General features: G+C 50.2%; 1 protein-coding gene and 1 pseudogene across 3 annotated transcripts; both read right to left on the bottom strand.

Moving 5' to 3' along the window:
• Positions 1-3,243: 3,243 nt before the first annotated feature.
• On the bottom strand, positions 3,244-5,210 carry LOC147963033 (crocetin glucosyltransferase, chloroplastic pseudogene; annotated as a pseudogene).
• Positions 5,211-12,891: 7,681 nt separating this feature from the next.
• Positions 12,892-19,065, bottom strand: LOC125527687 (protein ENHANCED DISEASE RESISTANCE 2-like). Of its 3 annotated transcripts, none has more exons than XM_087527568.1 (22): positions 18,488-19,065; positions 18,174-18,248; positions 17,688-17,741; positions 17,545-17,610; positions 17,026-17,120; positions 16,885-16,940; positions 16,663-16,776; positions 16,541-16,581; positions 16,341-16,441; positions 16,171-16,266; positions 15,932-15,996; positions 15,768-15,839; positions 15,486-15,641; positions 15,162-15,388; positions 14,990-15,026; positions 14,734-14,879; positions 14,550-14,651; positions 14,350-14,394; positions 14,107-14,247; positions 13,917-14,012; positions 13,611-13,712; positions 12,892-13,510 (listed from the first exon to the last, which is right to left on the bottom strand). In XM_087527568.1, exons 1-22 carry the CDS (start codon positions 19,031-19,033, stop codon positions 13,295-13,297), a joined length of 2,649 nt encoding a protein of 882 aa, XP_087383694.1. In that variant the 5' UTR covers positions 19,034-19,065; the 3' UTR covers positions 12,892-13,294. The 3 variants fall into 3 exon arrangements, with proteins under 3 accessions (XP_087383694.1, XP_048548162.2, XP_087383693.1); XM_048692205.2 differs by having other exon boundaries at positions 17,026-17,126; positions 18,488-19,064; XM_087527567.1 differs by having other exon boundaries at positions 17,026-17,123; positions 18,488-19,064.
• Positions 19,066-21,270: the final 2,205 nt, after the last annotated feature.

The raw sequence follows: 21,270 nt of genomic DNA, 5'->3' as shown, positions 1-21,270 counted from the left end.
TATGTATCAATAAATAGCTTCTGAGTGATAATTAGTGGCAAAAAAAATTTAGACGGTACAAGATATAAACATATGCTATTTGTCTTCGTTCACTCAGGGGAAGCCCCAAATCTGACGTCGGGTAGATATCCCAGTCCTTTTCTTTTCCAGAAAATCTTTTCGTTCCTTTTTTCTTAAGATGGAAGTAAGGCTTTTTTTTTCAAGATGTCCTATTTAAGCTAGTTTGCTGATGTGAGATTTAAAAGAAATGAGATGGAGGTGAGGTTTTTCCCCCTTAAAACGGAGAAACCTTTTTTTAGAAAAGGAGGAATACTCCCGTCCTCTGCATCTGGACGATGCATACGGCCAATTTATTAATTATTAACACAAGACCTTACAAAGTCGTACAACAGTAAGACCAAAGCCACCATCTTCGCAACCTCTGTCGCTACTCCTATCTAACTGATGAAGGGGCGCTGATGGTCTGGGCCTAATACCAAACAGACCTCGCAGCCAAACCTAACATCTAAGACCTGAGGTCCCAACCAGGACGCCTGCCGGATATGGGCACCCACCAGTCCGGCATGCTCCTCAACCAGGACGCCTGCCGGGTATGAGGCCGCCACAATCACCTGCCACATATCCATCTTCAGAGTTGTACTGTTGCATCGGCCTTGCCCGGTCTCGCTGCCGCCGACGCCACCACGACGCCAGACAGTGTCGACCTCCTGCGCGTGTCCGTCACCACACATCTGACGCCAAGCCTTCGCTGCTCCATGCCGCCAAGAGCCGCCGCCAAGAATATGTAGAACGAAACACTGCTCCATCGAAAGGGAGGCATCACACCCCCACCCCTCACCTGCAGACCCTTCCATCCGATCCCAATGTCCTTGGCGTCGCCTCCAGGAAGGTTATGGTGCACGGGGCTCCGCCGACGCCTGATCCGCATCGGATCTTGGGCTTTCACCCAGACATGGGTCAGAGTGGAGAGATGGTGCCCTCAGCAGCGCCCCCAAGGAGGAAAGCGGCGTCGCCGCTGCCGGCCAGCCAAGGTGGCCAAGGTTTCCCCCGGACACCGATCTGCTCCACCAGAACACACCGGAGTTGGATCCGGCAAGATCCAACCCGAACCGGGGATTGGGAAGGGAGGGGGGCAATACCTCCAGATCTGGCACGCCTGCGGCTTGCCGTCCTCACGGCCGAACCCTCAGGCACGTCGCACGCCACGCCTGCAGGGGCCGCCGCCCTGGATCCGATGGCCTCCGCGAAGAAGCGCCGAAGACCCCGCCGCCACCTTCCCCGGCGCCCGCGCGGGCTTTCCCTGCGGTCGTCTCCGGTGGCGGCGAGGGGGTGGGGGTTGGCGGGAGGCGGTGGGGGGAAACCCTAGACTCCCCCGAGTTTCCCTACTTGTGCACCGAATGATCAACACGGATCTCCGGTGAAAGAGAAGTCAACCGGCAGGTCCTCTTCCTGAAACGGCCGGTGACACCGTTGGCGGTCTAGCGTGCATGCATGCATATGTAGAAACGTGCGTGCACCTTCCTCTAAAGAGGCCCGCAATGGCGAGCCCCAACCACTAGTAAGGTGTAAATGCAATGGCTAGAGACATAGTGTGTGAGGGAAGGATGTAAGATGTTTTAAACCAGTACAATATGTATGCCCGGTTTCCTAGTAGTTGTAGAAACAAAGAAAAGGTTCAATGAAAAATTTCCTTCGGTATTGCAGAGCAACATGGCACTACCTTTAGATGATGGGTTAATTTGATAGATATCACTCGAATTCTAGCCATTCCGAGAAACGGCACTGCAATTTCCAAACAATACTACATTAGGGTAATTATAGAACTGCCAAACTAGTGCTTACACCACCTCAGAGATCCCTACAAGATGTGAATGCCATTCGATATTTCGATGTGTTAGTAGGGTGTTTAGTGGAAACGATGTGCGTGAAAGTGGCCATAGGGAGTCCCACCCCGGCCCCCGCGTCGCTCCCGCAGGGGCGACTCGGGCGGCGCCAATCCTAGCCGCCGCCGGGCCCCCTCCCCTTCCCCTCTACCTCGTCACCACCGGAGGGGGTCGCCGGCAAGCCGCGCGGCCACCGAGGAAGGTGGCGGCGAGGATTTGCCTGCTCCGTCGCGCGCGGGGGGCTCTGGAGCCGAGGCGGCGGCCTCGGGTGGTGGCGCGACGCCGTTCTCAGCCAGCGGCGGCCGCGGGTGCTGGCCGGCTGCCTTGGCCGCTCGGGCGGCAAGGTGGCGGCGGGTGGAGGCTGCTGGACGCCGGGCTGCGGGGGCCCCCGTCTGGATCTGACGCCTTCGCCTCCAACGCTCAGATCCCCTTTCAGATCCGGTCTTCGGTCGTCCCTGGCTGATGGCGCCGTGTTTGAAGCTGGGGCTGGGGGCGGTGTAGTGCCCGGAGAAATCCAGGCCGACTCAGCCGGCCACGACAGCGGCGACGCCCGCGGGCGCCGTCCCCTACATGTAGGCGCCGTTTTGGTACTTCCCTCCCCCTTTTGCCTTTCTCCCCTGCTCGTTTCCGGGCGAAAGCCAAAATCCATCTAGATTGGGCGACAGCGACGCCCGTGGCGCCGTCTCCTTCATGAAGGTGCCGCCTTTGGTGAGTTTTGGGGCGATGGCGAGTCTGCTCCGTTGGTAGGCATTCGGCGGCTACGTGGTTGGAGGCTGCGTTTAGGCTTCCTTCATTGCAGCTTTGTCATCAACAGTCTCGCGCCGTGCAGTTGCTTCTCCTCGTGTGCAGTTCCTCTCAGTGCCAAGGTTCTCCTTGTTGAGCCCGGCGCTGCATGTTGGCGGTGCTCTGGTTTGGTCTTCCCGGTGGCTTCGGTGGCGGTTAATCATCCTAGCTCTAGGGAGAGCGTTTGCATCTTCCGACGGATCGGCGCCTCGAGCCAGGCGAGGGGGTAGGGAGCCCCTTTCGGAGATGGAGAAGGGTGTATCCGTTTTGGCCGCAGCCCATGGAGCTGACAACGCGTTTCTTCCAATCTGCAAGTTGTGTCTCCTCAAGGCCTCCCTGGTGTCACTGAGCGACGGATTGCGATTGATGGAGGGCTTCACTCTCTTCAAGCTGCTCCCGGGCTTTAGTTTTTCTTCATCTTTACTTGTAGGTTGCGTGAAGCTAGCTAGATGTTGCAGAGCACCATGTATCTCTTAGCTGTTTTTTCTGCTCCTGTAAGTGGGTTGATGCTGTAATCGTGAGCCTTTTCTGCTCCCAGGCTCACGACGAGTCCGGCTTTGAATTAACAGATGCAACGTCGAATCAAAACAGTCCGGCTTTGAATTAATATATGTTAGTAGCATGTTAGCACTACTATTATAGCATACTAACAGATGCAACGTCGAATCAAATTATTTACGACATCAACGTAGTACGGAGTAATTTCGGGCGGTAACCAAAACATTCGCTATTTGCTGTACCGAGTCGTCTCGTATGCACGTCGTGATGCTATCGAAATTGCTGTACGGACGACAGTCGCCGGCCGTCGGCCGAACTTTGGACGACGGGAGGAGTGGACGGTGAGATGCTCACTTTTGCTAATTGCATGGATGGCTTGATGCGCTGCATCGTCTCCAAATCGTCCACAATGTGTCGGCTGTGTAGCAGCGTTGGTCATGCTATATGCTGTGGACTTGCAGGACCATGGCGTGCATGCAAGGTGGCCTGCCGGCTGGCTAGTTGCCGGCGAGGGCGAACTCCCTGAGGTTCCTCTCGGACGAGCCGCCCACGGCCGCGGCCGCGCGCGCCTTCTCCCTCCACAGCTCCGCCTTGGCGCGCACAACATCCGATGTGGCGAAGCTGATGCACCTCCGCAGCTCGCCGGCCTCCAGCACGCCGTCCTTGTCGCTGACGGCGGCCCTTATCCCGGTGCCGAGCTGCCGCTCCACCAGCCACGCGTTGGTGCCCTGGTCCGTCCACTGCGGCACTCCGACGACCGGCACGCCGCACGCAACGCTCTCCAGCGTCGAGTTCCACCCGCAGTGCGTGACGAAGCACCCCACCGCCGGGTGCGACAGCACCTTCCCCTGGTCGCACCACTCCACCACCATGCCACCGCCGGCGCACAGCTCGTCGCTGTCGCCGTCGACCTCGCTGCGGTTGTCCTTCCTCAGCACCCACAGGAACGGCCGGCCGCTCTCCGCCATGCCGCGCGCCACCTCCGTGATCTGCCGCCTGCTCATCGTCGACGAGCTCCCGAAGGAGATGTACACCACCGACCCCGCTGCGTGCGCGTCCAGCCACTCCATGTACCCCTTGCCGTCCAGCTCGAACAGGTCGTTGCTGTTGTTGTTGGCCGACGCCGCCGTGGCGTCCAGGAAGGAGAGCACGGGGCCGACGGGGACGACGTGGATGCCGCTGTGGCGCAGCGTCGCCACCGCGTCGGGCTCCATGGCGTGGAACGTGTTGGCGAGCACGGTGGGCGTGTCCTCGCGGCCCAGCACGTCAAGGAGCTCGCGGATCACCTGGAGCACGAAGGCGTAGGGGTGGTCGTCGGAGGCGATGGCGAAGAAGGACGGCAGGTCGCGCACGCGCATCGGCGGGAGCCCCCGGACGCGAATGCCCGCCCACGGGTCGCTCGCCGCGGCGGCGACGGCCTGGTCGAGGCCGTCGGTGCCGCGCAGGAAGTGGAGGTAGGCGGCGAGCACGGTGGCCGGCTGGATCCAGTAGAGCACGGCGGGCACGCCGTGCGCGCGCGCGACGTCGGCGGCCCAGGAGAGGACCTGCGTGTACACGAGCCGCGTGACGGGGGTGCCGGCGTCGCGGAGGCGCGCGAGCACGCCGTCCAGCGTGCGGGCCCCCACGACCTTGAGGCTGGAGATGTAGTCCGTGCTGACGCCATCGAAGCCGCCGTCGAAGCCGTCGGAGTAGGGCACGTAGCGGACGCCGGCGCCGTCGACATGGTCCACCGCCGCCGCGTCCGCGTGGTCTGGGAACATCTTGCGGCAGGCGGAGACGGCGGTTGAGAAGGTGACGCGGGCGCCGGGCGCGGCGCGGAGCAGGCACAGCGCGAGGTGGCGCGCCGGGTTGATGTGGCCTTGCCCCGCGTACGTCACCACCAGAAAGTGCTGCGCCGGCGACGCGCGCTCCACAACAGACGCCATTGCTGCGTGCGTGCGCTCTTGTTGTCGATGTGCTGTGTGTGTGGCTCCTTGGTGGGTTAGGTTGCGGCGAGTGAGCGATGTGGAGGTGGACATTCGCTTCGTTTGTCATATACTCTAGGTCAGTACTGGGCGCCGGTGCACGGGTCGAAAGTTTCGGCCGGTCAAGCCCCAGTCGCTCGATTTACTCAATAATAACTGTCCAGATTGCATCTTCTCCCTTGCGTGGAGGTCAAAGCCTCCTCCTTCCTCGCGTATAGGCTGCGCTCGACGCAAACACATCCTCCACCATGGCGCCTCTTTCTCTTACCCGGCCCTCGCGAAAAAACTCCCATCTCCCGTGTCTATCCTCCCGCGAAGGACGCCGCTCCTCGCTCGCCTTGCCGTCGACATGCTGGCAACCACGCCGCCGCCGTTGAAGCTGCATCTCGTGGGTGTTTTGCGGTCCTCGTCGTCATTGGTTGCAACATGGCGTTGCTCCGTGGTCGCACCCCCCGCTGTCGTTTGGTAGCAGCCTCGCCATTGCAGCCTGCAACCTCGCCGTCAACCCATCGTAGCCTTGCCGTCATAGCCATTGCTGGCTCTAGCTTGAAGCTTTTTTCATGGTCGCTTGAAGCTTTTTTCGTACCTGCTTCCAGCTTTTCCATGAGGGTTGAACCTTTTCTGTCATGTCTGTTGAAGCTTTTTTCTCCATCAGTTGTAACTTATACTAGGCCGGTTGAAGCTTTTTTCCATGTCCGTTTGCACCAATCCGCCGCCGTTGCCGTCGCAGGTCACGATCTTCCCCACATATAATGGATGTAGCAAAAATCCCGCCGGTAGTAGCAAAATCTTAGGATGGTTGCAACAAAAAAGTCACTACCCTAGTAGGTCGCGGACCCGCAGTGATGAATGTAGCAAATCCGTCGCCGGTAGTAGCAAAAAGAGATGACGGTTGCAGCTTCTGGCTCAGCTGGTTGTAGCTTTCAGGGGGAGGTCGTCGTCGCCGGTCACATCTCAGTCGTAAAAATGCACCATGGCCTCATGAATGGATGTAGCAAAACACAAAGATGATGGTAGCAAAAATTTGAAACTGTTGTAGCAAAAATGGCCGAAGTTGCTGTCACCGGTCGCCAAAATGGCGGACTTTGCAAAACCAGAAGACAGTTGTAGCAAAAAACTAGGCTGCTTCCAGCAAAATTGAAATACGGTGATAGCAAACCTTGGTCTGGTCTAGCAAATCAAAAAAGATGGTAGCAAAAAATGTGTCTAGTTCCAGCAAAAAAAGACACTGGTTCCAGCAAATAACGATGCCGGTTGAAACGTTGGTGTGGCGTCCTCATACGAAGCCACCAGTGTTACCTTCCAGCTTTGCCTTGCCAGCTATGGTTTGCACGCCGTGTGCGGGGTAGCATCTTGCCGCGGGCACTCCAGTTCGATCGTACTCCGGCCTTGTGTGGTAGCAGCTCGCCGGCGAGCACTCCAGTTCGTACTCCGACCATGTGTGGTAGCAGCTCGCCGGCGAGCACTCCAGTTCGCACTCTGGCCATGTGTGGTAGCAGCTCGCCGGTGTCTAGTCGGGCAGGGGAACGGCGGGGATAACAACGGTTGACGGGGAAGCACGCGGGGAGTAAGAGGATGGGAGTGCGTCGAGTAGCCAAAGTCAACGTAAAAAAAACAAAGGGATAAGGTGGGGTCGCGCTCCCTTCTGGCCACATGATGCCCCCATGATCGAACGCCCCGCGCGCGTCCGGCCCAAAGTTCGGCCGGCGCGTCGAGTGTAAACATTTCCCTATACTCTATGTAGTAATCTAAACGCTCTTACATTAGTTTACGGAGGAATGTTTTTATATTAGTTTACGCAGGGAGTACTTACTTATGGCCGACATATCTTGAAGACAGGAAAAAAGTTCATATTTCTTAATTAACTCCTAAATCATTGGATCTATCCTGTGATGTATGCAGATTGAGCGACTAAGCAATATGGAAAAAGATAAACCTGGATTATTCATGAATTTGACAAAGAATTCACAGAACATGTTCAAATTTTTAAAAAATGTTCATGAAATGGAAAAAAATATTCGCAAATTTGAAAAGGTGTTCTCAAATTGAAAAAATTGTTCATCGTATTTGAAAGTGTCCATGAATTTGAAAAAAAAATTATAAAATGAAAAGATGTTTATGGATTTGAAAAGGTTTTCTCAAATTGAAAAAGCGTTCATGTATTCGAAAGTGTCCTTGAATTTGAAAAAAATTAAACAAATGAAATAAAATTTATGGATTTGAAAAGGTTCGTGAATTTGAAAAAAAAATAACAAATATGATTTTTTTTCACAAAATTGGAAAAAAGACTATGAATTTCAGAAGGTGTTCACAAATTAAAATAATGTTCATGATTTTGAAAGTTTTACAAATTTAAAAAAGATTCATGAATATGAAAAATGTTTATGAAATTTAAAAAATGTTCAAGAATTTGAAAAATCTTCACGGATGTGAAAAGGTCCACCAATTTGAAAAACAAATCCTTTATTTAAAATAATTCAATAATTGTTCACAAATTGAAAAGGTTTTCATGAAATTGACAAAATAGTAAAATCCTAGTTAAAGCCCTCGCATCAAATTAGTAAAATCCTATGTATTTACATTTACTATTTTCGTACTCATTGTTAGATGGAAGCGTTCCTACTCCTCAATGAGGAGCCGCGTTGGTTTATATTGATATGAGACAGGACAGCCCCTGTCGTGGCTTACAAGGCAATACCGATCGATCTAGATTCGGTTGTTACAGAGAAGAGGAGATAAGCTACGGGAGAGAGAGAGGATAGAGTTTGTTGAGATTACAATAGGTAGTTCTATCTCTATTTCTAACACCCTTCCTTAATCTCAACTATCCTATATTAAGATTCCTCTTGAACTCCTCAAATGGTTTAATTGACAATGCCTTGGTGAAGCCATCTGCCACCTGATCTTTGGAGGGAATAAACCTGATGTCCAATTTCTTTTCTGCAACCCTTTCTCTCACAAAATGGAAATCAACTTCAATGTGTTTAGTTCTTCCATGGAACACTGGGTGAGCAGAGAGATAGGTGGCTCCCAAATTATCACACCATAAACAGGAAATGCGGCGTTGCTTAACACCCAACTCATTAAGTAATGATTCCAACCAAATGATCTCAGCAGTTGCATTGGCTAGTGACTTATATTTAGCCTCTGTACTTGATCTTGACACTGTAGCCTGTTTCCTGGCATTCCAAGAAATAAGATTAGGACCAAAGAATATTGCAAATCCTCCAGTTGACCTCCTGTCATCACTGCATCCTGCCCAATCAGTATCAGAAAAGGCACTAACAAAAGTGGAGCTGGATCGTTTAAACTGGAGTCCTAGGCTTACAGTGTATTTTATATACCGTACAATTCTTTTAACAGTTGTCCAGTGTACAGTAGTAGGTGCATGTAGATACTGACAAACCTTGTTAACAGCAAATGATATATCTGGTCTTGTCAGTGTTAAGTACTGTAAGGCACCCACAGCACTCCTATACCTTGTGATCTCTTCTTCCTTTAGAGGCTCCCCTTCCAAAGCTGACAATTTTTCTGAAGAGGACAATGGTGTAGGTGAAGGCTTACAATCCTTCATCCTCATGCGGGTCAGAAGCTCAGTAGCATATTTTTCCTGATTCATTACTATGCCATCTGGAATCTTCTTTACCTCAATGCCCAGGAAGAAGTGTAGATCACCAAGATCTTTCAAGGCAAACTCTGAACTTAAATCATGAAGTAGAGCATTAGTAGCACTTGATAAAGAACTGGCAACTATAATATCATCAACATATATCAAAACAAATATGACTGTGGTTTCCTTATTGTAGATGAAGAGTGATGTGTCAGCTTTAGATGCAACAAAACCAAGACACCTTAGCTGAGAGCTTAGCCTTGAATACCACGCTCTTGGTGCCTGTTTTAGGCCATAAAGGGCCTTATCAAGCTTACACACATAGTGGGGTGTTTTCTTGTTTTCATACCCAGGTGGTTGTCGCATGTAAACCTCCTCTTCCAGAACACCATGCAAAAACGCGTTTTGAACGTCTAGCTGTCTCAAGCTCCATCCCCTGAAAACAGCAATAGCTAACACAAGCCTAATGGTTGCAACTTTAACAACGGGACTAAATGTGTCCTCATAATCCAGCCCATAACCTTTTGCGACTAGACGTGCCTTGTACCTGTCAATCGAACCATCTGCCTTTTTCTTGATTCTATATACCCACTTACAGTCAATAACATTTTTACCTCGCTGCTCAGGTATAAGGTGCCATGTTTTATTTTTCATGAGTGCAGAGTACTCTTCATCCATTGCATTTTTCCACCTTGAATCTCCAAGTGCATCTTCCAATCTAGTTGGCTCTCCTGCAACACATAACATGCCATAGCGTATAGTACCATCTGTTCTAATTTGTGGATTTTTTATACCTTTTTGAAGACGGGTTGTGACACGCGAGGCTGGCACCGGCTGCTGAGCAGATGACCGCGCCACAGAAGATCCAGATGATGCAGATTCTCTGGATCCACTTTGCGTAGCTGATCCGGACCCTGATTCTGTAGCCTCTGGTGTGTTCGCGCTGGACTCTGGTGCCGCAGCCCCGCGCGATGCAGAAGATCCCATGGGTGTCGCTGTCGCCTGATCCGCACGCGTGGGCAGCCGCAATCCCGAGCCGATCGTGCGAGATCCCGGGCCGACCGTCTCAGGCTGGAGACCGATCGTGGTGGGCCACCCGCACGTGGGTCGCTGAGCCGGCCCACTGCCTGGCGACGTGGCGTGCTGGCACTGGCCTCTGGTGGGCGCGCGATCCAGGGTTGATCGCTGCGCGCGATCCAAGGATGCCTGACGCTGCGGTGTCGCAGGTTGCTCCGGATCAACCTCGTAGTCTGCGCCTGCCTCTTCTCCCTCCAGCACATGCAATATGGGACCATTTTTTGCCAAATCTTGATCATTTTGAGCACCATTTTCTCCTGTGTTTTCTCCATGACCCTGCACAGGAATAGATGCACCACTAGAACTGATCGAAGTGTCATATTGGTCAGTACAACCGTCGCCCCCTTGCTCAAAATTCCGAAGGTTTGGGGGAAGAAGAAGGATTTATTTCTTAAGAATGGCTCCAGCGTTAGGATGAAGAGATGCAAAGGGGAAAATAGACTCATCAAAAACAACATCACGGGATATATAAACTCTACCAGTAGAGACATCTAGGCATTTTACTCCTTTGTGAATGGGACTATACCCCAAGAAAACACACCGTTTGGAACGGAAAGCAAGCTTGCGCGAGTTGTATGGCCGTAGGTTAGGCCAGCATGCACAACCAAAGACACGCAGAGACTTGTAATCTGGATTAGTGCCAAAGAGACGTGTGATAGGGGTCTCAAATTTGATGACTTTGCTAGGGAGCAAGTTGATGAGATATGTGGCAGTTAAGAATGCTTCATCCCAGAATTTTAGTGGCATAGACGCATTTGCGAGTAGAGCTAGGCCTACTTCAACAACATGACGATGTTTTCTTTCTGCAGAACCATTCTGCTGGTGCGCATGTGGACATGCAACATGATGAGAAATACCAAGTTGCTGGAAGAAGGAATTCAGTTTCCTGTATTCACCTCCCCAGTCGGTTTGCATGGCAATGATCTTAGTGTCTAGTTTTCTTTCAACAAGATTTTTAAAGTTTGTGAAAACTTGAAACACTTCAGACCGTTTCTTAAGAAGATAGATCCATGTAAACTTGCTATAATCATCAATAAAGCTTACATAGTATGAGTATCTACCGACCGAAGTAGGAGCTGGCCCCCAAACATCTGAGAAAACTAGTTGTAAGGGTGCAGTAGATATGCTAGTAGATACAGGGTATGGAAGTTGATGGCTTTTAGCCTGTTGACACGGATCACAAATCGACTCACTAATCTCATGAGAGAAGGGAAGTTTATTCTTGCTAAGAACAAATTTAATAATGACTGATGAAGGATGACCTAATCTACTATGCCACTTGGATGATGAAGGCTTGACAGCGACAAACGCTTGTTTATTCGATGATGATGACGAAGATATAAGTGGGTAGAGACCTCCCACGCACTTGCCCCTAAGCAGGATTCACCTCGTGTCCAAGTCCTTTACCAAAAACAAATAAGGGTAGAATTCAATGAGGACACGATTATCTAAAGTAAATCGATGAACAGAGAGAAGATTTTGTGAGGCTTCAGGAACATGAAGAACTTTGTTTAGATGCAAGGTTTTTTTAGGGGTTTTAACGATTGAATGACCAATGTGAGCAACTTTCATACCAGAACCGCTCGCGGTGTGCACTTGATCATGTCCATGGTACTTCTCCTTGAACGTCAACTTGTCCAGCTCGCCGGTAATGTGATGTGAAGCACCGGTGTCTGCATACCAGTTCGTGTCAACGCCATAGGAGTTGGTCACCATGTTTGCACTCTTCTCCTCGGGTTCATCTTCATCATACCTGTGCCAGCAATCACGAGCCCCTCCTGGGTGATATTTGTAGCAGATTTGACACTCTGGATAATCATGTTCCTGCTGCTGCCGTTGTTGTTGTGGACGACCGCAGCCACCTCTGCCGCCGCCGTGGCCACCGGATGGAGTCGGGCAAGGACGCCTGCCTCGGCCGCGCCCCCTGCTGCTGCTGTGCCCGCGGCCCCTGCTGTAGCCGCGCCCACGCCCCCTGTAGGCCAAGTTTGCAGAGGTTTTGAAACCCCCACCAGGGCCATCGCCGAGCATCTCGACTCGCTAGTCGAATGCCGCGATCTGAGCGAATAGGTCGTCAACTGTGATTTGATTCTTGATTGCGCCAATAGCTGCCACAACAGGATCATAGTCTCTGTCAAGGCCGGCGAGGACATAATCCACCGTCTCTGGATCCGAGACGGGGCGTCCTGCCGCTGCGAGCTCGTCCCCCAGATTCTTCATCTTGGAGATGTAGGCGCTGCTGGACATGGAACCCTTCTTCGTGTTGGTGATTGCAATCCGCAGATTGGTGATGCGAGACTGGGACTGCGATGAGAACAAGGTGGTGATGGCAGTCCAGAGATCAAAGGTTGTCTCCTTGCTCGCAACTTGGGCGAGGATCTCCATTGACAGAGAGTTCAGAAGATGACTCAGAACCTGTTGATCCTTTGATATCCACCGTGCATACAGCGGATTGGGCTCCGTGGTGATGGTTTTGTTCGTCTGCTCTCGCTGCACCGTCTTCGGTGGTGCGACATCTGACCCGTTCAGGAGGCCGGTGACCTGCGCTCCTCGCAGGCCCAACATGACCTGTGCCTTCCATAGGATGTAGTTGGTTTTGGTAAGTTTCTCGGATGGTAGGGCTCCAAGGTTGAGGGTGACGGTGGATGAGGACGACATGGCAATGGCGAGGGTGATCGGGAAGAAGGCTTCTAGCTAGATTGATGGGAAGAGGATGGCTCTGTATACCATGTTAGATGGAAGCGTTCCTACTCCTCAATGAGGAGCCGCGTTGGTTTATATTGATATGAGACAGGACAGCCCCTGTCGTGGCTTACAAGGCAATACCGATCGATCTAGATTCGGTTGTTACAGAGAAGAGGAGATAAGCTACGTGAGAGAGAGAGGATAGAGTTTGTTGAGATTACAATAGGTAGTTCTATCTCTATTTCTAACACTCGTAAAATTCATGCTTGTGATAGACTGATAATGATTCTTAGGGCTCAACGGTCTAGTCTAGAGGATTATGATGGCTACGCCGGTCCGGTTTATAAGCCATAGCATATGGACATGGACATTACATTGTTAATTAAGCTCAGAAAACAAACAAAAAGGTTCCTTTGCTTTGAAACAGAGCAATGTATACATATATATGATATACTCTGCAGTCTATAGTATGTAGCAATTTAACCTGAATGTCACCTATTGGATCATACATATATTAACAAATACATACCTTGTAATAGTGTGAGGAAGCGAGCGCGTATATCGATCTGGATTCTGCGCGCGCGTAATTTACATCAAAGTGCTTCCAGACACCAAAAATGAAGTTGAAAAGAAAATTTGAATTGTAACGAATAAAACGATGAAGAAAATTAACACTGTCTCAGGTTCTGAACTCAAGACCAGGCTGCAAGTTGGTGCAGTGCTCAAGTGACTAATGGAAGAGGAAAGAAGAAACGAAAAAGAATCAACAAATTAATCTGCACGCACGCCCGGCGGAATCAGTTGGTTTTCTTGGACGAATCGTCCTCCGGGGAAGTCGCGTTGTTGTTGCTGCTGCCGTTGTTGTTGTTGTTGCTGCTGTTGTCGTCGTTGTTGCTATCTTTATTGTCGCTGCTGGTATTATCAAGGTCAGGAACTATTGCTGCCGCCGGTTCGACGTGAGCCAGCCGCGCCGCGCCGATCACCTGCTCCGGGAGCTCCTCGTACGTGTTCGCCTGTATCCGGCAAAGTATAATGTGTATATTGATAAGATAAGACTAGATTTTATTTTCTTAAATATACCCATGCTTCAACATTGGCATTTGGGGTTCCTACCTGTATTAGGAAGGCCATGTCAACTACCAATGTTGTGACAACACCAAACACCAGCCCCAGAACCCCATTGGCTACCGCAGAAGAACCGATGTCAACATCCACCTGCAGAAACAACCTATCCGTTAAGATGCATTGTCTCGCCAAAAATGAGAAAAAAAAACAATAATGATGATGAACTTCTGTCGGTAGTTAAATGTCATGAACCCAAAACTCTACTGGTCATTGTAATGCCGTAAGCACGATATGGAAAAAGCTATCGGTGGCCCATCATTTGGAGGATTTCACGTAATAAATAATATGACTTACTTCCAAGTACCCCGGAGCGCGTATGTAGCTGCAGTCGACGGCCTTTCCCAGCAAACAAGGGGTGCTTCCGACACTTTGCCGCACTATCCAAGAGCCCTGAAGATTTTTTGTTTGTTTGATGAGTCAGAGTGAAGATGAAGAATACAACAAACTAGTTGCAGACTACACGATTTTTGTGAAAAAAACAGACCTTCGGAACGGCCGGTATAAGCTTCAGTCTGCTATTGCGGAATTCATCATCGCCGTCAAAGAAACGTTGCAGCAACGATCCCTTTTTCATGGTATTTGTGACGAAATACATCACTATGCTGTAATGGGTCGATCCAGGAATCTGCAATAGGAAATTGATGACTTCACCAAAAAGAAGTTTGACAGAAGTCTACAAACACATGAATAATATGTTACACAGAAATCTATTAAGAATGTCACTCACTTGTATGTTGGCAACAAATGTGTGCATCCCTTTCTCAGCAGCAAGCTACAAAACCGGTAGCAGTGGAAAAGAAAGTAATGAATTCAAAAGTGGTTCTGTTATACTTCAGAGAGAAACAAACATGAATTCAAAAGTGCTTTTGTTGAGAAATTTAACTGAGGGCGTATTCTCAGAAAATTTCTGGTAATTATCTTGTTTACCTGAGCAACACAACCTCTCTGCCTGCCAACATTATCCATACGCTTCGTGTCCTTAAACCAGTTGATCGCCGCGAGCTCCATGAGATAACTTGCTGCAGGTATCTGTAAATTGAATGTGAGTGTGTTGAAGCTCTTCATCTAATATTCTTCATAATTAATTAAGCATAAAATGGAAGATTTAGACCTTTGATTTATCAGTGGGGAAGTTCTTGCTGCGAACTTTAAAGAGGGTGCTATCGGGTACGGTCCAACAGTTGCGGGTTTTCTCATCCGGGTCACGATGAAGGACGCCCGAAAAGCATGATAAATCAATCTTTTCCGGAGGTTCTTCTGCCATGGCAAAGCTATCGCCGTTAGAGCAAAAAAAAATTGCATCTGCCCTGGGAACTTGACAGCAGACATGATAATGCAAGCACGCAGATAGGAAGCGGTAATCAAACCTGGCTTAGCGTCGTTGTCAGATTTGTTGGAGTCATCCTGTACATTAATTTTCGGAAATGTTTATTATGAAGCGTGAAAACACTTCAAACAGTTGTTCATAGTGTGGTTTAATTAAGATACTCAATTGGTAGAAGAAGAAAAAAACTATCAGTGTGGTCTAGGATATGTAACCTCTATGTTAGCTTCAGGAACTTGGTAGTCATCGTCCTCATCGGATTCTTCCTCGATGATTGACATGTTTCTACCATCTTTTTGGTCTCTATCCAAGGGTTTAATCTTGTCGATTGCACGAGGCGGCGGGTTTTTCTGATCTGCCGATGGATCGAACATTTTCTCCATCACAGGAATCCTTGGAGCTATATGGCATTCATCTGTCTGTGAGAAGTACTCGCGCAGGCCTGGCAGTAAGTGTAAAATTAAAGCTGTAAGCATCAGAATGAATTGGTGAACTATATATGCTCCCCAATAATAAGGGAAAAACCACGCGTGCAGTACCGGCAACACAGTTCTGTATTTGCAGCAATGTATGGTACTGAAAGGAAGCGGAGTAGTTGAGGAACCATCCTTTCAGATCTATCTGCATAAGGTGTTGGACCTGGGTACGGGGCCGCCCGTTGCGACACTTGAGAGGAGTAATCTTGAACCCACCACCTGAACTAGTATGAAGTTCAGAAAAGGAAAAAAAAAATGAACCCAAGTTAATTTTGTTTATTTGAAGAGTCTCATCCTCCCAGGTAAATGAAATGAAGGATGGCCGATGGTCAGAAAGAGACTTACTTTCGATGAAAGCCCTCACATACCCTCTTTGCCGGCCACAGTTAGGATGGTCGACAGATCGAAACAGAACAACTGCATATATGTAACAACAAAAATACACTGTAAATGAGAAGACACTGCAGGCAGGAAATGTGACAGCTACATGGAGAATTTCAAGAATGTACCATAGCTTCCATCATCATTCCGCCGCCAGTAGCGGACATAACAAAGATCCCTGGGCCAAACTAGCCTGCATGTTATTTAGGATGGAAAGAATATAAGCTAGAATCTGACAGACAATTCAAAATGCTACCAGTATTAATGACACATCCAGATAAGAGATAGAAAATGCTATATGTTTGTGACATGCAAAAATGCATTTTACAGATGGTGAAAACATGTGAACATGTGAGGGTGTGGTTACATTGGACACCAGTGGAGCTGCAACTTGTGATAGATTATTGCAGTGTGGCCATCAACCTCTTCAACTAAACTTCCGTAGCGAAAGCTACAGTCCCACCTATAGTGGAGAACAAACATCGGTATCCACGTCAGTAGTTCGAACAGCAGAGACTTAAAATGCCAAACTCTTACTCATATCTTGTCACATCCATGCTCATCACTAGACCAAAAATAGCTTCACATGTTGCTTCCACTACCCCGACAGCCCTCATAGCACGGCTACAGCTTCTTGCCTACACAGCGCATAGAAGTGCAAGTCGGTGTCAGATTCAGAATTTCAGGCACTGTTCGGTAGTAACCCTCCAGCAGTTAAGATTATTGCCAGGACATACAAGGTAATCGACTTCAAGAAGTTCTTCGAAGATGCGAAGTCCTGCCAATGACAACACCAAGTTACAATTAACCCTCCGCGAACAAAGGGTTCATGACAGAAGGAGGAGGAACTTAGACTTGCCATTTTGGCATCGAAGTAGCCGCCAATTCTTCTTGGAAGAAAATTGACTCGGCTCATTCTGATTTGACCCAATATCAGGCTCATTGGTCCAGTCGCGTATCGATTCGGGGGGACCTGGCACCACCGGAAAGACGCGTTGAATTTCCGTAGCATGAAAAGTTGAAAAATGCTACTTGCAGAGCAGTACTCTGCTTCACTCAGGTAGTCAATGTAACTTCGTACCGTTCCCTATAGTCGTCCTACGAGTCAAAATGAGCCGCTCCTCTTCTTCTTCAGCTCTACATTTGTTTTGTAATTAAATTTCTGGCTAATTCAGCGAATGGTTTATGTATAAGACAATATAAGACATGGAACGTCGCATACGCGCTGTCATGATCTGAGAATGCAAACTGCCCTCCAAGTTCCGTATCGAAGTCCATCGAAGCAAAGGCCTTACAGTTTTTATCTGCCATAGAGTCCTGCTGCTGCAAGAATGTGGAGATGTGATGATCGATAAAAACAAACGCAGCGTATGTATGTCATTACTATTAAATAAAACGACTAAGAAATCCAAATGATATCACCTAGAGTGCTACTCAATGCCTTATTTATGCATGTTCCATTTAATAGACATAGTTTTCTTTTCTGAATACAGTTGGGTGAGGCTCAAAGCTATCCAACATGCCTCTCCCGGAATAAGCTAGCGGGTACCATATCTTAACAGTAGAATTTATTGTACATCAATAATTCCTACTGTTTAATTGTCAAATAATACAATTATTTCACAATCGAACATGAAAATAGATGGGAAACAAATGCCTCCTGAAATTTGAACATCTCTTAGATAGGTTATTTAATTGTGTTACTTATGTAAAATTCCATTCAAACGAAGCCTTACTGAACCTGATCGATTATCTGCTCTATCTTCTTTTTCCAGGCCAGTGCGTCTTCAATGTCATACGCACCCATCTGAGAATTAAGTTTTAGTTACAGCATAAAACAGAGACCAAGTAACGGTGTTGAATGGCTCTCAGCTTAGAACAAACCGTGATTTGGTGCTCCTTTTCTTTCTTGTTATAAACGCAAAGGACATAAATCATCTGAAAAGAAAAATCAGCAAGAGAAAATATCATTTCCCAATGAAAAATGTCAGTGTGTTAAGTTACTTGGTGATTGCTGCATCCTGCATAAATGAAGTGTTTAATAAAATCAACATAATGGTGTGCAAAAACCGTGATTTAGCTATTTCACACTGTCGGAATCATAGGGTATCTAATAATTCAAAACTTATGCATCACTGAAATGAGGACAATTCTGGATCAAGCTACATATAAATAGAACAAACTATTTTTGTTTATAAAAAAGAGAAAATACAACATTTATTAAGTTTCTTGCAGCAGCATGCAGTAACATATACATTTCGACGCCATCATCGAGATCATTCAACGCCCAATGTTCGGAAATCGAGTAGATAGAGAAGTAACAGTGAGCAAACTCCTGTTCTGAGGAAAGGGGATAATAATGAAACTCACCTGCCCATGATGTGTTTTCAGTCCTCTATCCTCCACCCTGCAATTCCCGTCGATTAGCAGCGACTTCAGCGGCACCTGCATATGTATGTACAGATTTCTTAAAAACGCTTATCCACACCAGAGGTCCTGTGTGCTATCTGAATTTAGACAGCAGAGAGCATGATATAATCTTGGAATGTCGTTAGGATGAAATAGTCCCGTCAGGATATCAGAAATAAAAGAATGCAGATAACTAATGATCTCTCATGTGCCAAAAATAAACACAAAATTTGATGATAGATTTCAAACTTTGATCGATGATGAGGCGTACGAACCATGCTGTCCTTGGGCTTCTTCTTGTAGTAGGCGAGCAGCTTGGACTCGAGCACGAAGTAGCGGCTGTGGAAGAAGGACCGGCCGATCTTGCGCCGCCCGTAGCGCACCATCCAGCCCTCGTGGTGGATGGCCGCGGCGGCGGCCTCCCGGACGGCGGCCAGGGCGGACGTCTTGGCCTGCAGCTCCTTGGCGTTCGCCGCCGCCGCCGCCGCGCCCGCGGCGCCGGGGGACGGGTCGCGCGGCATGGCGAAGGTGGCGGCCTTGGAGAGGTCGGCGGTCTTGGCCGTGGCGGAGGACGGGGCCGCCGGCTCCCGCCTGGAGGCGGAGGAGCTGAGCATGGTGGTGCGCACGTACCGCGCGGCGCGGCTCCATGACGGGTCGGAGGTGGGGGCGGGCGTGGCGGGCGCCGGCGGCGCCTCCTCGGCGTCGGCGGCGGGCGTCGGCCGGCTCATTGCTGCAGCGGCTGCGGCCTGCTGGGGCTGGGTTCCATCCGCCGCCGCGCGCTCGTGTGGGTGGAACGGGTGGATGGAGAGGTGGGAGCGCATGCGGGCGGGCGGGTGGCGCGCGAGCTCGGCGAGGGAGCAATGGAGATGGAGATGGTGATGGAGACGGAGGGGGTGGCTGGGCGGGAGAGCCGCGGCTGGGTTGTGGTTGTGGCGGTGGAGGGCGACAAGAAGAGAGGAGAGGAGGGACAAGTGGACCTTGGTTGCTTCTTTTTTTATACTCCCCTCCTTCCTCTCATGCATTCCCCTTCTTTTCTCTCTCATCGTCTCGAGTGTCTGCTATGCCAAATAGTGTTGCCAGATGTAAAATTCGAGTTTGACGTCGATGCGGGAGTAACTGGAAATTTGCTCGGACGCGTGCCAGAATTTTTTGGGTGTATTCGATGTGCTATAGGTCCTACTTGTCTGGAGGAGTTGGCACCGTTGTTCAATTTGGTGTATCTCACTTCTGCGTCAAGCAAGCTAAACGGGAATAAGGCGAGAGATTTCTGGAAGAACCAACTCAGATCGATCCATTCCTTCACATCCCAATATATATGGTTTACATTTTTTTTTGAAAGTTATATGGTTTACATTTACATATATATGGTTAAGATGTAGATGTAAATGTATATGGTTTACATTTACATCTTAACCGTCCTCACTTTTCTCTTGGCAACTAACTTCCCACAACACAGCCCCACGTGTCTAAGAGCGCCATCTTGTCACACACCTTCAAGAAGAATACAACAGTCGCACACTTTGTTAACACATCAGTAAGTAATTGGCCTCCAGGTTTAACAAAGCTTGCTTGAAAGTACTCAATCATCAAGTTTCTTCCTAATAATATGTCTGTTAATTTTGAATATTTAAGGACTATTTTGTGATTCTCATTATCATACAGACTTAGAGGACCATTTAAATTGATTTGGTGCAAGATTCTTCATAATTACAAGTGTGGGTCCTCTAGGACACACACTTTTCCTTCATAAAAAGGATTTCCACATGTGAAAAAGAAAAATTGGTAATTTCAGGTTTTTGCAGGGTGGTTCTGATAAATGCAGACATTGCTCCTAAAAGCGAATAGTCTGGGTCGGGCCAGGATTTTGTAGGGTTTGTGGGAAAATTGAGTTTGGGCCTCAAAATAGGGTGAGACTTAAATATATTGTTTTAGGCTGGAACTTTTCCCCTTCCTCCCGCGACGCTCCCATGGGCGTCCAGGGGGGCCTAACCCTAGCGCCGCCGCCGGTCGCTCCCTCCCCCACTCCCTCCTCCCTCGCCGCCGCCGGAGGGCGCGAGCGGGCTAAGCCCGCCCGTCGCAGGCGGCGGCGGGGCTCTCTCGTCTCCGTGCTTGAGGGGTACGGCGCCGGCCGGATGCCTCAGCCCGGATGCGGCGCTTGGCGCTGGGCGCAGCAGCTCGACGGTGCTCCGGCGTGGGCCGGCGACGGGGCGTGGCGGCGATGCGACGGGCAGCGCGGAGGTGGTGCGGGCTGGAGGTCAGTGGTGGCGGCGACTGCATCCGGCGGCGTGCCCAGATCCGCCTCCGGAGCCGCGGGTCGCGGGCGACCTGGGTCGCGGTCGGCCTCTCCTGCCATGGCTCGTGGGCAGGGGGGGGGGGGGCGGCGCGGCAGCTGGTGGATGTGTGCGCCGCTGCCCGGTCGGGCCCTTGCGGTTGGTCGGCGTCGTACGGCACGGGAGATCCCTCCGGTGGTCATCCATGGACGTGGCGGCGAGTGCTCTGCTTCCTCTGCTCCGGCCATGGGCCGCTGCCGTGGTCTCGCGCGGGGCCGGACCTATGGCAGGGTGGGGCGAAACCGGTGGTTTTGGGGCGGGGAGCTGGTTGGAAGGAAGGGAGCTCCGTTGCGGAGCTGCCCGTCGCCGGCCCAAGTGGTTGCCGGTCGTGGTCGTGGGCCATTCCTCCCCCTCCCCCCTTTCCCATCCTCATGTGTTCTTGGTTCCGGCGTTGCTCGAGGCGGAGGTGGTTGGCCGGCGGTCTCGGAGGCAGTTTGGGTGTGGATTTGCTCAAAGTCTCGGACTTTGGTGCTCATCAGGGCGGTCTGGAGGCAGAGCGGCGGCTCTGGCGGTGAGAGGCATGTTGGTCGTGGGCTGACCGCGCGGCTCGGGTGCGGGCGGGCAGCCACGGTCGCTTGGGCAACATGGCTGCGGGTGGTTGGCGGAGCGGGGTTGCTACGGAGAGGTTGGAGCACCGGGGTTCACCACTTGACCAGTCCCGGTACTGGCCGACGGAGGCGGCGTCCGCGGACGTCGTTCCCCTCCCTGAAGGCTTCGTCGTGGTGCTC

This window comes from Triticum urartu, chromosome 6A (genome assembly GCF_056163025.1).
Source record: "Triticum urartu cultivar PI428250 chromosome 6A, HENAU_Tu73, whole genome shotgun sequence".
Lineage (NCBI taxonomy): Eukaryota > Viridiplantae > Streptophyta > Magnoliopsida > Poales > Poaceae > Triticum > Triticum urartu.
Note: the sequence above shows the minus strand (reverse complement) of the source record. Positions and strands in the feature narration are given on the sequence as shown.